General features: G+C 41.1%; 1 protein-coding gene across 10 annotated transcripts in view; it reads right to left on the bottom strand.

The window, feature by feature from the left end:
• The window catches only part of EHBP1 (EH domain binding protein 1), a 270,182-nt gene that overhangs the window by 1,220 nt on the left and 251,594 nt on the right, over positions 1–17,368 (bottom strand). For 9 of the 10 annotated variants that reach the window (XM_083435289.1, XM_083435286.1, XM_083435290.1 and 6 more), the window contains 3 exons: positions 11,324–11,423; positions 7,857–7,930; positions 208–322 (listed from right to left, as the gene is read on the bottom strand). In XM_083435289.1, the coding sequence (XP_083291415.1) occupies positions 208–322; positions 7,857–7,930; positions 11,324–11,423 (289 nt within the window). Of the gene's footprint in view, positions 1–207; positions 323–454; positions 5,063–7,856; positions 7,931–11,323; positions 11,424–17,368 lie in introns of those variants that run through there. The other variant, XM_083435284.1, reaches the window with a different exon arrangement.

Below are 17,368 nucleotides of genomic sequence, written 5' to 3'. Positions count from 1 at the left end.
CCATCTGACTGGATGGGTAAGAGCTAGGAGGACAGTCATTACGGGAACCTAGGACTGCACAGAATTTCTACAAATTGAAGTGCTTTAGCACTGGATTGTTGACTTTTCTTCAAAGTTTCCTTTCTTGAATGGTATTAGATGAAACAAGACTACCATGCAGGAAAAGCACACTCCTGTTAGAGATGTTGGCCAAGATACAAAACTTACTGTTTTTCTTGAGCATCTAAATCTCTGACCAGTGCATCACGTTTATTAACAAGAATAACAAGCTCATCGAGCAAAAGCTGCTCTCTCCTCTTCTGGGCTTCGGTCTTTTGCCAGTCTGAAAAGAAAAGAAAGAAATCCAGAACTGCGTGCTTTGAAAGCTTAACTTAGGTATGATCTAAACAAATCAGTGCCAGATCATTGGCCTCCACAATAAAGCCTCTTCCTTTGTAGGGACCAATAAGGGTCATTTCATTTCACATTCCTATGGATTTGTGTAACTTTAAACTGCCGAGACTCTCAGTTGATGACTTCAGGTTATAGCTTGATGGGGAAGGGTGGGAAGATGGATAAATTGGACCCAATAATTTTATGTTTTCCAACATTAGAGTCTAGGGCATATTAAAAAATGTTCCAATTGTATGAAAACACACTAGTGTGGAGTGAATGGAATCAATTTTCTAGCTCCCAGTTTGGAAATTAGGAAACTTGATGATTTGCCTTTATGTGCCCATTTTGCATATCAGTTTGTCTAGGCAAAAAAACCCCCAACCCACACAGTGTGTGCATATGTATGTATGTATGTATGTATGTAGGAATCATACAGGAAAAATTACAGGAATTGAAACAGGAAAAATTACAGACAAAAAGCCAGCTAAAGCAAATAGAAAAACACTTTTCTTAATCTCACTGTAACCTACTCTCCCCTCCAAATAGCCTATTCTTTGCTAATTTCTTTCTTGCTACATCTTAGCTGTTGGAAATGTCTCACACTGGGCACCAGATGCTTCAGAATAACTTTAAAAGTGAGTATCAGATAATCAGCATTTTTCTTTGAGGTAAAAACACATCTGCTAGACAGTATTACACAGCTTCTTCCATAGTTGTTCAGACTGTTTGGCAGCTTGCGTAATAGCTGAATCTTAGGCCTTTATCTAGGAAACAATTCCAAATTTGGTTGTTGTTGAAGTTTTTTTTAAAAAAGGTAGACTACAGATCTACACTCATTTCTTTCACTTCTTCAGTTTTGCTTTAGTTTGTTATTCAAAGATGCTGCAGAAAGAGGGAGGCTCTCTCATACAGGTATTTCCTTTTGGTGTTGTATTGTCTCCTACTTTTTATAAGGCAGTGTTTCATTAAAAAGGGCACATTTAACACTGGAGCCCTCCTCAAGCTCTGAACCAACTGCTCTCCAGGCCAGACTCCAAGGGCCTGCACCTGTCAATCAACCTCCAGTCTGCCCCGCCTCCCTCATTAGGAAGGTAAACAATGAAAAGAAGGAGAAATAGATGATGAAGGAGATAGCAGAACAAATGAGAGGGAAACAGGACACTGGCTTTAAAAGAAAACTCCATCACTTCTGACTCATGTGGTGTCCTCTCCTGGATCAACTTTCTAAAAAACAACAACCAACAAGACAAAAAACCAGAGGCAAGACAGTGCAACCCTTTCGGATTTCTCTCTTCTCTCTCCATTGCCCTGGGCAATCATGTTAAAACTCACATGGCTGGTGCTTATTCAGATAAACCTAACAATGCACACCAATGGTTACCATGTGAATCTTCACAAACCACACAAGAATGTGCTGGTTCAAATCCCCCTGACCCCCCTCCAAAGCAAAATTTATTCAAGGCAGCAAACTGTTCAGAAGCTTTATGAAAGCAAGTGGTGCTAGAGTGAATTCAGTCTTGTATTTACAAATTAAAAATTAGATGCAGGCTCATCCAATAAAGGTTAGAACAGCAGTAAAAAGCCATTCTTTAAATTGCCTCCCCAATATACACAGTATATGCGGACTAACAGTGACATAGAGAAAATATACTCCCTCACACACAGCTGCAGAAAACAACAAATATATCCGTAAAAACTACATCCTAGACACTGTGTTAACATGAAAGGACTCCAACAAAGTTTTCAGCATATTTTTGTTGTTGCCACTACTGTATTTATTTAATAACAGCATTTACAGGCTGCCCAGTAGCAGATGATTTCTACTAGTAATGATATACCTACATTTCAACAACAATAGTTAGCACCAAAAGTCTGAAAGGCACCAACTCCCTCTGCTTTCAAAAATATGCCTAATTTCTTAGCTGATCATAATTTGTTGAATGCATGTATTCAGAGTGGCAAAATAAAGCAAGAGCACATGTCATTTATGGCTTAAATATAACAATTCTCCAAAAACGATACGATACAATTCTCCAAGAGTCCCAAACATATTGTTTGAAATAAATTTCTTTTATAGGGCAAATGATCCCATGATACTTGGGCTGCAACCCTACACACACTTAGTAAGGCGTGAGCCCTATTGAACTCAGTGGGATTTCTAAATCCACATGCACAGGATTGTACTGCTAAGGTTTGCTAATTAAAATAGTAAACAACCAGACATGAATGCTCATTTCTATTTCCAAAATTTAAAAAGTCAAGAAACTTAAGCACTATTATATGTAGGAGTAACCTTACTTATATCAGTTCATGTGAAGGCTATTTAATGTAGTGTAAGTAGATATACGTATTGGCCAACAAAGTCCTCTAGTCCTCAATCTTTTTTTATTCTGGTCTAGTCTGTGAATAATAATGGCAGTAATCCTTCTGATTACGTTTTCTATTATACCCAAAGATTCAAAATAAAAGAAGACTGTAAGTTCTGTTGTTTCCAATGGGACTTTTTAAAAAAGTAAAAGCTACGAATCACAGCCTCCAGTAACTTTTGCTCCCACCTAAACACATTTATTAGGAAATAGTTGAACTCATTTAGTCTTGGAGTTCTCCAGTTACACATTCTGAAGTTTGGAAATTAAAGAAAATCATTCACTACACCACCTGACTACAGCAAGCAAGCAAACCCATATGAAGCTTGTTCTGTAAAGTAAGTTAAGATTTAGTTAAATTCAAAAAGCAGACCAGTCTCCACAAAGGAAATGGTTTTTGAAACTTAGAGCAGTTTGTTATATGCTGCAGACACCAGCCATTTAAAGAAAGAAACAGCCACCAAAATTTTCACTGGGTGAAAGCAAGCTGCTTATGTGAATCTAAAGAGTTATTTGGAGCCTAATATGCTGACATCCTTATATGGTGAACAAAAGCAAGATGCATAGAAATTATATTAATCACAGGCTTTTTCTTAACAAAAAAACTTGCTCTGGTCGTTTATTATCTGCAGCTCAGCTAGACCCAACACGCATTACTTTGTTAAGAAATGGTTTTAGAGCTGCCATTCTAAGGAAGTTCCCTTGAAATCAATGTGATTACTCCCATAAGCATGGGTTTAAGGACCAGTATAGAGATTGGCTTAAATCTAAGTACTGGGGAACATTGTTTCTTCTGTCACTGGCAAAAACAAAATTTTAAAGAAGGATATAGATTTCAAAATTTTATACAGAATAAAAACCTGCAAAAACTAAAGTATGCAGGGCTTCTTTTTCTGAATCAGTTACTATTTATTTTCTTTAAAAGGAGATAATTAGTTTGGGAAAAGAAAACACATATTGGTATTCTAGCAGAAATATACTCCAGTATATTGAAAATGACCGAAGTTCTATAATAAAAATCCCTTAAATCTTGTCACTATAAAATAAGCCTTGCAACTTTTGATGAAAATTAACACTCGTTTTGTAAAGAGCACATTGGGGGATTGCAGTCAAAGCCTTATCTTTAGTTCCAGTCAACTAGCAATCCTGAAAGAGTTTGCATCATCATCAGAGGAAGCCATTTGATAGGATTCTACTGCTGAACCTAATCAATCTATGGAATACTGTGGCAGCGCCGTGTAACAAAGCTAAAATAGATTTACAAATGGGGTTTTAGGGGATAAGCTCCTCCACAGGATTACATATTGATTTTAAATATAAAAGCTTATCATATAAACCATAACTACAAAAATAGTGAACCTATGCATAAATCCTTTTAAGAAGAGCACCCACTTCAAACTCGAAGCCAAGAATGAATCAAGATGTACACATTTCTAAAGGAGATCTATTTGTTGGGTAGAAAAATGAACACACGCCACTCCTAAGGTGTGTAAAACATGAACTTCAGCTGTTCTAAGGAGGCATTAAATTTTAACAAGTGGCGCAATGCATGCAAGAAGGTGGCTGGAACCCAAAGCTCCTCAATACTCAGCTGGTGACTACTCTATGTTTGTACTTTGTTTTCATGAGACAGCCTTATTCTGCATTGGTTTTCGGGTCCCTTTAGCTTCACAATAAGATAGTTGAGGGGGCTAGCCAGTCAGCCTCACAGAGCTATTTTGGTGATTAAAAATGGGGTGAGGGGTGGGTGGGAATAAACAGTTTCACCTGCACTAGGTACCTCCGTTGCTAGGATCGGGGCTGAGATTTATCTGCCCCCCCCCCCAATATTTTATTCAAGTTGGTGCTCCTGATCATCAAGAAATATGTGCTGTCGTTTTCTTTCAACACGTAACCAGATTATATGTTGACCTGTGGCTTTTGCTGGGATGGCAGTACTGCTTGTAAAAATAAGAATATATGGCCAAAAGAAAACCAGAATGTGGTTGGTCAGGCCTGTATTCTGTGTGAAAAGCTTCAACACCCCAAAATGATGTTCTATTGCAAATGTCTCCATTTTAATCACTGGCTTACAGGTTCACTGAGACTGCAATCCTATGTGCACTCACTTGGAAGTAAGTCACAACTGGACTCAATGGGGTTGTGTGATTCTGTGTGATGGGAGTTGGTTTAAGACTGTGAATGCATCCCACAGAAACCAAACCTGTCCTTGGATATACATCTGATTATATCTGCCATTCAGATAAATTTCCATCCATATCCATAGAGTGGGGTGCAAAATTCCATGGAAATAAGGCATTCCCTGCCTCCAGTGTTTCTCTCTGTTAGTTGTGTTACAGTGTTGAATGAAGAAAACATGTAATCAGCATCTCAGGAATTGCTAAGACTTGTTTCAGTTTAGGGTGAAATGCACAAAAAGCACACAGTTGCACAGCTGCCTCTCTCCTTACACTCCACCCCAGTCCCACAGAAAGCAAACTCCTTGGGACTGTGGAGGCTTCGGTCCCCACAATAAAATATTTGAGGGGGCCAGGCCTCCACAAAGTTGATGGGCATTCCCATTCAAATGGCGTATGTGCACTGTGTCATTTGATCAATTATGCGGGCTTACCTGGGCCCCCACAATATTTTATTCAAGTTGCCCTGTCCCTTAGATCAATGGATGAAACCATCTGTTGATGGCGCCACATGCCACGGCAATAAAGCATGCTGTGACTTGAGCAGGTGCTTTTAGTGCTGTGGCACCAGTTCTCTGAAATTTTCTTCCCTTAGAAGTGAAACAAGCCCCAATTTTGTGGTTCCAATGTTTGTTGAAGATGTTGCTTAAAATTAGTGTATTTTATTTCTGGAGTTTCAAATTCTTGTTGGCTTTTTTGTTTTAACACTGTTAAAACACCTGTGTTGTATTTTATATTCAATTTATGTATTTAACTTTTTATATTGGTTTAATGTTTAATTGTACAGTACTGTGTTTCATATTTTTATATTTTATTGTCGGGTAGAGTTGGTTTTTACTCATCACTTTATGGAGAAGTGCCTCAAAAAGTGGGGTATGCCATTTAAAAGAAAAAATTAAAAATAGTGTATGGAGTGATAAGCCAAACCATGGCTTAGCGTGAGTGAGTGAGCAAGCAGGCAGTCCTATTGCTTCTTTGCTGCCTGGAGCCATTGTTTGGCTTAGCTTCAAACAAACTATGAGCTGTAGACAAGGTTTGTTCTTGGCTTACTGCTTTTGGTTTTTTTTGTGTGTGTGTGTGTGTGTTTTTTGGGGGGGAGTACAAATCAGATATAATGCTAAATCATAGCTTAGGTCTGGGGATCATGGCAGCAGCAGAACCGGAGGATGAGCAAAATGGCTGCAATTTTTGAAGTGACCACCTTTGTTTATGCTTGTGCAACTGGGCCAATGTTACATTTATGCTGCAGATGGACAACCCACTTAATATATTCAGAACAGCACCATTAACCTGTTAAACTAGATCAGGGGTCAGCAACCTAAGGCCTATGGGCCACAACTGGCACACGGGGGTTGTTTTATCGGCCTCCGAACTGAGCCGCCCTCTTGGCAAGTCCTTGCGCGCTGCGCTAAACCGACACAGCGCGGCATGGGGACTCACTTCTGCAGTGCCAGAAATCGTGTCTGTGTAGATGCAGACACCGGAAATTGCAGGTGCGCCAACTCCCGCGCCCCCACCCACAATCCAGCCCACGGAGGGGGCTCCGCGGCAGTGTACTGGGCCAGGCAAGGTAAGCCTTGCTGACCCCTGAAATAAATGAAACATAACTAAGACTAACTTAAGAGGATCTTGGTGGCAGAAGGGGAGTGGGTAACTTTGAGAATCTAGCAGAATAATATAAATAACATTTAAATGTTAAGGCATAAACAACAACACTATTCAACTTTTGAAAAGCCCTCCAGATGTTGTTGCTGATGTTATTATTAATACCAATTATTGTAATGATGTCTCTAGTACATATTTTTAAAAAGAAAAATATGTTTTGCTGTTTTCAGGCCTGCATAAACCTGCTTCATGTCCTTCAAAAGCTAACTCGGTGTTACTTCACACTTTTACTTAAGAAGCCCCCAAACTTCAAAGACTTAGAAGTCTCCCAAAAGACACCTTCTAGATGCCTGGGCCCAAAGTTTTATTTTCTTTTGAACATTTTGTTATTGTTGCTGTCAAATCCCTCTTTAGAAAGCAATAAACATGTTAAGGGTTTATATTTTTTTCAGGATTCCTGTAATTCTTGAGTTTTGTCAAAAAGCTACAAAGAGGTGGATTAGAAAGCTACCTGACACCTCACGCCTTTTCCTCCCAAACTCATGCTTTCAGTGATGTCTCTAAACTAATTAGAATTGATTCATTATGGATCAGGTACCTTATCAGGTGAAGAAAGAAATTACCATGGACAGTCAAAGGGTTAAGAGGTCAATACAGAATAGCAAAATCAATTTGCATTGATTAGACAAAAGGTCCATTTTACAGAGCCCAGAGGATTAACTTTTAAGCAAACATCTTTGAACTGTAAAGGCAGAATATGTGGCTGAAAACTATAAGTAGAACAGCTTTATAAAGAAACCTAGCATATTTAAATAACAAAATAAGGTAAAGCAGTAGTTTAACCTATCTGGATGTTTACTTTTATTATAAATCATCCTTTGGATTATTGAACAGTTCTTTAAAAGCATTAGGAAGAGGAGACCATTGTTTATCCCTTATGTCAATCTGCTCATGAGTATTCATTCCAGGGAAGTGAGTGGCTGCTTAGAAAGATACAGAGAATCAAGAAAATATACGTGCAAAGGGTTGCACTAATGCTGTCATTTTCTCTGAAAAAATGTTTTACTTGACATGTGCATGATATTTTTTTCTATGGAAGTACTGTTGCTAACAAATATTTAAGATGTAAAAATAATTAATCTGATGTGTCATTTCTTCTATTTTTGCACTGAGGCAAAACCAGTGCTGTGTGTCAGAGCTTATGCTATTTAAAGAAATAAATAAACGAAAAGTTCCTAATTGATCTAGAAGGGGTCACACAGCCTTTTTGGTTTGCATCTAAAAGCAGAACATTTTCACAGACAGAAGCCTAAACATTCAGAACATTTCTTACCTTCAATGGCAAGCATGGCTCTCAGCTCCCTGTTCAAGAGTTCGTACCGCCTCTCTAGGTCATGCTCCTTTTCCCTAGGCAAGTTGCAAAAGTTCATCAATATGTTAATTACTAAATCATTAAACGTTTAAAAGAACCTTTAATTTACATTGATTTTTTTGGACTCAGTTAGGACTATAGGTTTAAGCTACTCTAAATAAATGATACACGAGAACAAAGGATTAAGAAGTTGTACTGCTGGATGAACGTTCAGCGAAAGGCCTGGATGGTGCTGAGGAGGCGGGGTCTCCTTGTGGGTCGCTGGGCAAGAGAAGCAGAGCAGGAAAATCCTTGGTGCATTCCTAAGGTGGTCTGAGGAGCAGGGGAGAGCTTGATCCCTACATTTAAGGGGAAAGCGGACTTCCCTCCAGCGGTTCCCAACCTGTGGGTCCCCAGATGTTGCTACAACTCCCATCATCCCTGAGCTCTGGCCTTGCTAGCTAGCGGTGATGGGAGTTGTAGTTCAACAACATCTGGGGACCCACAGGTTGAGAAAGGCTGCAACTCTGTTTGTAGCAGCACCCTCCCTCCCTCCCTCCCCGTGTGCTTCAGGGTTGCCACTAGGGGGCCAGGCAGGAATTTTCCCCAGTCTGCATTTTGGATCACAGATTGGTTTTTTGTCTACTTCACAATGAATATTTTATTTATTTGTTTATTGAATTTATATACCGCCCTATACCCGGAGGTATCAGGGTGGTTCACAGAACAAAATCAAAAAATAAAATCACAATATATATAATCAAACAACAACAACAACCCAACAGAAGAAGAATGCTAGATGGACTGCTGTGTTGTTTAATTAGGCTAATTTTCTGGATTTGGTCATTTTTGGCAGTTTAGGTGAGGGAAAAGAAATAGTTTGGTTTAGCCTGGTGACGTCCTTTAGGCACCTTTCAGTTGGTGGACTGGCTCCAAGGCTCACTTATCGGACTCTGTAGTTTAGAGGGCAAGACTCCCTTATCCACCTGGGATTCTGCGGTCCTAGAGGGTGGGGACTAGGGAATCAGGGCAGGCTAATTCAGAGCTTTCCAAAGTGTGTGTCGCGACATGTTAGTGTGTCGGCTGCAATGTGTAGGTGTGTCCTTCTGGATCTAGAAAGGGGTTAGTTTAACCTCTGGTTTGCTAGTAAAACTGAATTACTGTGTTGTGAAATAATGATGCATGTCTAAAATGTGTGTCACAGCATTAAAAGTTTGGAAAGCTCTGTAGGCAAGGGTAAGTCGTCCCATGGCTATAGTTATACAGCTAAGGTGGTTTCCGCCCCATAGTCATCCTCCTCTGCTAATTTCAGTTTAAGGTCTAAATAAGAGCGGCCGTTCAACCCTAGCTTATGTGTCTGCCTCTTTATTTGCCTATTGGGATGCAGGTTCATTTACTTTAAAGGAATTTCTTCTACTCTCGAACATCATTGCTCCATAGGACATAATACATTGTCTTCAGAGTTAACAGATGAATGGAGGCATTAGATGTAAAATAATAGGCTGAAGTAGAAGGAACCACGTATACTAATACTCAGGGTTCAAATGTGGAATTGGGTTCACCAGATGTGGTTCTGCAGCCTTCTACCACTGAATGCTTTGTCCTCAGAGAAGAGTGGTCCACTTATTCTGCAGCCACAGGCAATCTGGCTGCATATCTGTCTGTAAGGAGCAAGGCTTCTGGGCCAGAGGGTGGTCTCAGCACCACTCTTTTTAGAAATAAGTAAGTTAATACTGACAGTAAACAATAAATACTGAAGAACTGTAAAAAGTGTCATAATAGCCCTGGCAACCTCAAAGACAAATGCCAAAAGCAGCAATCTACATAATACTGCTCTACAGCAATAGACATTTATTCCTACACGCCTTGCACAGGATCCTTACTCAGTGGAATGTGCATCTGGAAAGCATCAACCTTTCCTTATTTCTGAAAGGGTCTCAGAAATCTCCAGAATGGGATTGCTCTCCCTTGCCTATGGTGACATAGCTTCATCTGAAGTTCACTAAAGTCTTCTTCCACTCCTTATCCCTGGTCAGCTATTGGGTCAAGGCCCATTGTCCCTTTCTTAATGCCACAGGCAGTGGTATTGGGTGCTAGGCAGTTCAGCTGATCATTTGGACCATGATTATGAAGCTGAGAAAAAGTGTTGGGGCTGAGTGTTCCTCCTTAGCCCTAGATCATATGCTGGCTTGTTAACTGACAGTTGCCTGCTTTGGACATAGTGCAGAACTTTTTTGGGAAACTAAGATGCAAAGTGGGAAAGAAGGAATAGTTTGTCCCATGCTGTTTTTTTGTGCCTGCACAACTATCCAGACCAAAGCAGCATATGTGCCTGTTGTGAGACCAGAAGATACCTGGGAGCCACAAGCAGAGAGAGAAGGCAATATTGGGCTAGCGGGAAATATCTGATATAGGATGGTTTCTTATACTCTTTGTAATGTGTGAACAGAAACTTTATGTTTCCCTCTCAGCCACATTCCCTGCACTAGCCTGCACAGATGGTTTCTGCATCTGGCAGAGGCTAGATAAAAAGGCCCACTTCAGAGATTACAAGGAAGGACAGAAGATGCAAGTCACTTGCACTCCTTGCTCCCTGAAGCCATTTCTAAAAAGCACACTTTCCCAGATTTTCACATTTCTAGCACGCAATTTAATTTAAGTGCATGTTATTTGCATATTACTCTAATGCAATTTATTCATTAGCTCTCAGTAACATAAAAAAATAGGAAATTTATCTGCCGTCCATTGTCCCCTCCCCTCTTTTTCCGCACACCAGTGGCGTAGTGTGGGTTGTCAGCACCCGGGGCAAGGCAAGTAATTTGCGCCCCCTAACCCGGGGCAAGGCAAGTAATTTGCGCCCCCCCCCCGCTGCACTGTCCCTCCCCCAGATAGTCCCTCGCTCTCTCTCCGCACCGCACTGCACGCCAGGCACCCTCCCCTCCACGGTGGGCGGCGACCCGGCGGCTCGGATCGGATTCGCACAGCCAGCACTGCAGTGAGAGAGAGTGAGTGAGCCAGGTAGGGGCAGAGAGCTGCGAGTGCAAGCGCCCCCCCAAATGTTGCGCCCGGTGCGGCTGGCCCCCCCTGCACCCCCCACGCTACGCCACTGCCGCACACCACAATCCTATTGATTCAGCCTATAGGTGATACTGCACAAGTGATACTACACAGTGTTATTCTGCTTGTAGGCAGTTTCCCCCTTCAATTCAGTGGCGATGTGCGTGTGAATGACATCCGGGTCTCTAACATGCAAAGGCATCTGTAAATCTTTTGATTAAGGCTGGATATGCAGGTCCTGGAACCATTCATTCTCATGTTCTAAATTTAGGATCAGGCCATTATGCTTACAAAATTGTGTGCTTCAAAAGTTTCTGACTGAAATGCTGGAAAATCTGCCGTCCTTCGGAAAGAAAGCAGAAAGGTTCAACAGTTTTGGTATATATACTCACAGCAGGGAGAGTTGATTCATCCTCCTTATTAAGGCATTCTTCTTATTGACCAACATGAACCACTCTTGCATCATAGCTTCTTCTTCCTCAGCGTTTCTCCCTGTTTTAAAAACACATACAAACTTACACAAGAAGATTAACACAAACCTGAACTTTTTCTCTCATAGGTTATCTAGATGATCATAACACTATACATATGAAATATATATTTATAGATTTCTGGGGTGGGGGATGCAATGTAGTTCTCAGTGCCCAAAGAGCCATGAGCAGCCTGACACACACGCACAAGGACCTCTCAATTTCCTTTGCTCTGCACTGCTCCACAAGCCCTCAAGAGCTGCTCTCAAAGCCAGAGAGGGCATCCTGCTGGAGGGGGAAACGGGCCCTGTGCACATCCAACAGACCTCTTGGTTCTGGCTCAGAGGTGAACATTGTTTTCAAAAGTTATTACGGATGTTACTTTTCCAAGAAAAAATCTGCCAAACTCAAGTGTCAAAATGGTCAGAGATTAGTCTAATGGGAGAAGCATTAATACTCAATATACTAACAAGCCTCCCAGAAGCCTTTGTGTTATTCTAGGACAGCCATTTTAAAAACATGTCTATATTCTAATCAATTTAAGTTTTTATCTGATTTTTTATGTGTAGAAATTTCAAAACCAGGGTTCAGAGTCACTTGTGAAAACAAAGGCATGCTAAGTCTTCAACCTGTTTTGAGGCAGTTCTAACTGACAAGTATAAATTATTTCCTCACTTCTAGAAAACTCACCCAATCATTCTTACATGCAAATGTATGCCTACAATGAACTTTTAGTGTACTAGAGGTGATATTTTTACCATCCTAATTTTAGTTTTGAGAATACTTCCAACATGGTGGCAATGGTTGTAGTAAATAATGATAAATAAATAACAGTGTGTTTAACAGAGCAATCCTAGTGAAATGACATTTACTCTTAGGTCATATTGTACAGGATTATTGTTTATGGTATGTCACACATATGATTTTTAAGTGCTTGTGAAATAGCCCAGCATTAATATTCACACTGCAGGCTGCAATGAAGACTGGGAGAACAGTGGCTTATCTAAAACCATCTAATGACTTGAACCCAGCACTCTCTACCACAAGTTCTTAATCATGACATTCATCAAGATTGTTTTGGCTAGAATTTTGCAATCTAAACATCTGGAACTCAAAACTCCCAAAGTAATTTGCCAACAGATTTCTCTTTTGTAACAGAATGATGAGGTAACAGAAGTGGGAGGTTAGCACTTGAGTAGGAATCCTTTAACAAGCACATATAGAAAGTGGTGATGTCACCCTGCTTCTCTGAACAGCCATGAAGGTGCCAAAAGCCTACGTGGAAACTGATTTTTATGTTGTACCTGTATATTGGCAAAAATGACTTTTATTATGAGTTTTTTTTTTAAAAAAACACCACACCACATGCTTATTTTAAATTAACTACAATTCAAAATAAATTCATTTTACTGTGAAATATTTAAGGGCTTCACAACTTCATAATAGCTGGTAAAACCTGTGTGGTGGCCTTATTCCATTACGGAGGAGAAGTGGGGTCCAGTTGGACCAGTGAAGAGTCACTGTATGAAGGATTTCCTGCAGTAGTTTCCTTCTCCCATTGCACAAGGTGGGGGTGAATGTACGAAATTCACACATGATTGCTGACAGTCCCAGTTAAATTATGTGAATGGTAAAAACTAAGATGTACTTCCCCAGTTTGGGGATATATGCAAATCAATACTGACAAGGACGTAAAGGTGCCTGCTAATATTCACTGGTGCATCTCCAATTTTGGGGAAGTGGGATGCTCACAGAATTAATTGACTAATTCATCTGGGTTGTCCTAACACTGAATGCCAACATTCAGCAAAATTTGGAAATGCTTTGTAACATCTGTACTAGATTAGCAAGAGAAATGTCTTGGACTTCTCAACAGTCCTGAACCTATTGTAACATATGCAGTTCTCAAGATTAAAATGGAAGGAGACAAAATAGCTAATCAAGTTTTAAGACTCCTTCTATAATTAAAATTCATGTGCCGCAAAAGTATGTTGGCTAGTTATAAATAATTGTTCTGGGTTACTTATTCTTCCTTTGATATTGACTCACTCTGTGATCTCGTAGACGAATCTCTCTCTGTATCTCAGCTTCCCATCTGAAGTGTAACACTTTGACACTTGTGCAAGTGTTAATTGATGTTTACTATGTGTCCTGCAATCATCTAATGAAATGTGTTATATAAAAGTAGCTATATGCATTTGACACAGTTCTTCCTCAATAAAAGCTAAAACCAATGTATGGCAAAAATTATTTGTTCTGAGACCAAATATTTTCCACATTTACCTTTGCTCCACAATGTATATTTGGACACAGTAGGCTGGAATGCAGTTGATTCCATTGCTACACTACAACCAGCTTCGGGAAGGAGGCACGAGGGCTCCAGCATCCCGTCACAGACCTCCTTCCCAAATCCTGGGAAGCTTCTGCCCAGCTTAGAGAGGGAAGCGCGTTGCTGACGTGAGCAATATCGGGATGTCAGGTCCCCACCTTGCCCTCGCAAGCTGCTGCCCCTGACCCTAACTGTTCCCCTACTAAAAATTTTGCCACACGCCACCGGCATCCTGTACTCGCAGTGGCCAACCAGAGGCAAAGCACCTCGGATACTGGTGATATAACATAGCCATTGTGCTATGATAGCCTTCTTCTGCATGAATTTGTCTAACCCCCTTCCAAGTTGGTGATCATCACTATACTTTGTGATAATCAACTCCATTTGAAGTGTGAAGAAGTATCTCCTTTTGTCTGTCCTCAATTTTTCAGCGTTTAGCTTCAATGGATGACTCTAAGCTTCAGTATTATGATAGAGAAAAACCATTCACTTCTTCTACATTTTGCATAAACTTAAGCTTTCCCCCCTCAAACGGAAATGCCTCAAATATTGTAACCTTCTTTATAGATAAATTGCTCCAGCCCCATTATTATTTTGGTAGCTCTTTTCTGCACAACTTTCCTATCTCTACAATATCCTTTTTTGAGGTGCAGCAATTAGACTTGTACACAGTTATGAAACAGGTTTCTATAATGGCATTATGGTGCTGGCAGCTTTATTTTCAATTCTTTCCCCTAATGATCCCTAACATGGAATAGCAGTAGAAAAGGCATCAGAGGTGTGGGAGAGTTGATTCTGTAGTAGAGAGGAGGGATAATGGTGGGGGAGATGGCCACAGAATGGGACTAAAGCAGTATGTGGAAGGGTTGGATGAGGACAGCAGGGCAGTCAGCATCAACGGAGACACAAAAGGGGGAGAGGAAGCAGGCAGGACAAGAAGGGAGGATAGATCAGAGCAGATGGTTTTTATTCTAGCATATTAATATGTCAACTTTCAAACCTGTTACTACACATGTACAAAGTGCCACTGTCTTCTCACTAAAAGCCAGCAATTATTCTCAGCACATTTAAACTCAGCCACTTTAAACTGACTAATGTGGGGGAGGGAGACAGTGCTCCTGAAGGTAAGGTAAAAGGTAAAGGTATCCCTGCCCTGTTCGGGCCAGTCTTGCCAGACTCTAGGGTTGTGCGCCCATCTCACTCAAGAGGCCAGGGGCCAGCGCTGTCCGCAGACATTTCCGGGTCACGTTGCCAGCGTGACGAAGCTACTCTGGCGAGCCAGAGCCGCACACGGAACGCCGTTTACCTTCCCGCCAGTAAGCGGTCCCTATTTATCTACTTGCACCCAGGGGTGCTTTCGAACTGCTAGGTTGGCAGGCGCTAGGACCGAACAACGGGAGCGCACCCCGCCGCGGGGATTCGAACCGCCGACCTTTCGATCGGCAAGCCCTAGGTGCTGAGGCTTTTACCCACAGCGCCACCCGCGTCCCTCCTGAAGGTAGGAGTCTATCAATTGATGAAGATGATCATTCAAATGTCATAGACCAAATGGAGCAAACAGCACACAGACCTAGTGGTGGGAGGAAAAAATCCTTAAATAAGAGACACGGGGGAATGTAGGTGTCACTACAAGATGGGTGACACCTGGCTTGAGAGCAGTACATGTGAAAAGGATCTAGGAGTCTTGGTTGACCACAAACTTGACATGAGCCAACAGTGTGACGCGGCAGCTAAAAAAGCCAATGCAATTCTGGGCTGCATCAATAGGAGTATAGCATCTAGATCAAGGGAAGTAATAGTGCCACTGTATTCTGCTCTGGTCAGACCTCACCTGGAGTACTGTGTCCAGTTCTGGGCACCACAGTTCAAGAAGGACACTGACAAACTGGAACGTGTCCAGAGGAAGGCAACCAAAATGGTCAAAGGCCTGGAAACAATGCCTTATGAGGAACGGCTAAGGGAGCTGGGCATGTTTAGCCTGGAGAAGAGGAGGTTAAGGGGTGATATGATAGCCATGTTCAAATATATAAAAGGATGTCACATAGAGGAGGGAGAAAGGTTGTTTTCTGCTGCTCTAGAGAAGCGGGCACGGAGCAATGGATCCAAACTACAAGAAAGAAGATTCCACCTAAACATTAGGAAGAACTTCCTGACAGTAAGAGCTGTTTGACAGTGGAATTTGCTGCCAAGGAGTGTGGTGGAGTCTCCTTCTTTGGAGGTCTTTAAGCAGAGGCTTGACAACCATATGTCAGGAGTGCTCTGATGGTGGTTCCTGCTTGGCAGGGGGTTGGACTCAATGGCCCTTGTGGTCTCTTCCAACTCTATGATTCTATGATTCTATGAATGACAGCTTCCACATCTAGCTATGTTTTCCACACAAGACTGACTCCATAACTCTTATTTAGAAATTAAGTCGTACAACATGACATAAATTTTTGAATTCATGCAATGTTTACACCTACATATCCCATTGCCCAGAAACTAAACAAACACACAAAAACTTTTAAAATGTGAGAAATGCTTGCTTTCAGTTGCATACATTTTTCCTCCACTCAGAAATCAATTTAACTTTTCATTTTCCAAAACACATCCTTTTCTAAATTGAAAGAACAAAGTATTCTAATCAATAGACAAAATAATGATGATTGTTTCATTTGAGCCATGGCACACTGGAGCATAGCAGAATGTATTTGCAATGCATGATGGTTCAGTTCTGAAAATGTGAAGTGATAATTTCTGCTTGTATGCAGAGTATATCATGCCAGTGAGTAATCATAATCAGCATCTGCTATGTCTGAGATTACGGAGAATATCTTCCAGATTTGGGGAGGGATGGGGAGTCAAGTCAATGTGATATCTAGAGAGGCTCATATACAAAACTTTTTATTTTAGAAATTTACTGACAAGCTCACAAAAAAGCAAGGAAATAAGAAACTCCCTTACACTTCCCACCCACAAAGAATCTCTCTTCCCAAGACACACAGACTAATTACTAGGGTAAGAGAGCTGGGGGGGAAATCACATCTGGCAACCAAAGTGGACCCTTTGGTTTCAGATAGTACATGAATAGATGAGTCTAAAAAGCCTGGGACACAAATTTTCATGCCCCTCTAGCGGCTATGGCAGCTCATTTACTAGAACTAATGTATTTAGTGTTAACTCTGAAAGTGTACACTCGATTCTGACCAAGCTAAGCCTTCTGATGTATATTTTGCTCTAGAAATGCTCTTAAAAAACCTGTGGAATTGCAGGTGGTTCAGATGAACTTGCCCTGCCACGCCCCTCAGCTGCAGCTTTTGAGTGATGCAGGAAAATAGTTAATGCAGTTTGCTGCAACACCTACGCCTGGCACCTACCATTTCAGAGTTCTGCAGTTCTCTGAAAGGTGGAGCCCTATCTGACCTTTTCATTGAGCAACCACAGGTCATTACTGAGGAAGGTAGACAGCTAATGGTTGCTGCAGATGTGTAACCCAACCCATGAACTTGACACCTAGGCTTCTGTCACCTATTAAGGTCACTTTGTTCAGGGGAGTGGATTTGTCAACTTGTAATTGTTTTTAGACCTGATGACCTGGAACTGAAATTTGAAGAGCAGTCCAACAGAGACCTGTTGGGATAATTTCTACTTTAGAAGCC

This window comes from Podarcis tiliguerta (genome assembly GCF_965153285.1).
Source record: "Podarcis tiliguerta genome assembly, chromosome: 3".
Classification (NCBI taxonomy): domain Eukaryota; kingdom Metazoa; phylum Chordata; class Lepidosauria; order Squamata; family Lacertidae; genus Podarcis; species Podarcis tiliguerta.
This window is presented reverse-complemented; position numbering and strand designations above follow the sequence as displayed.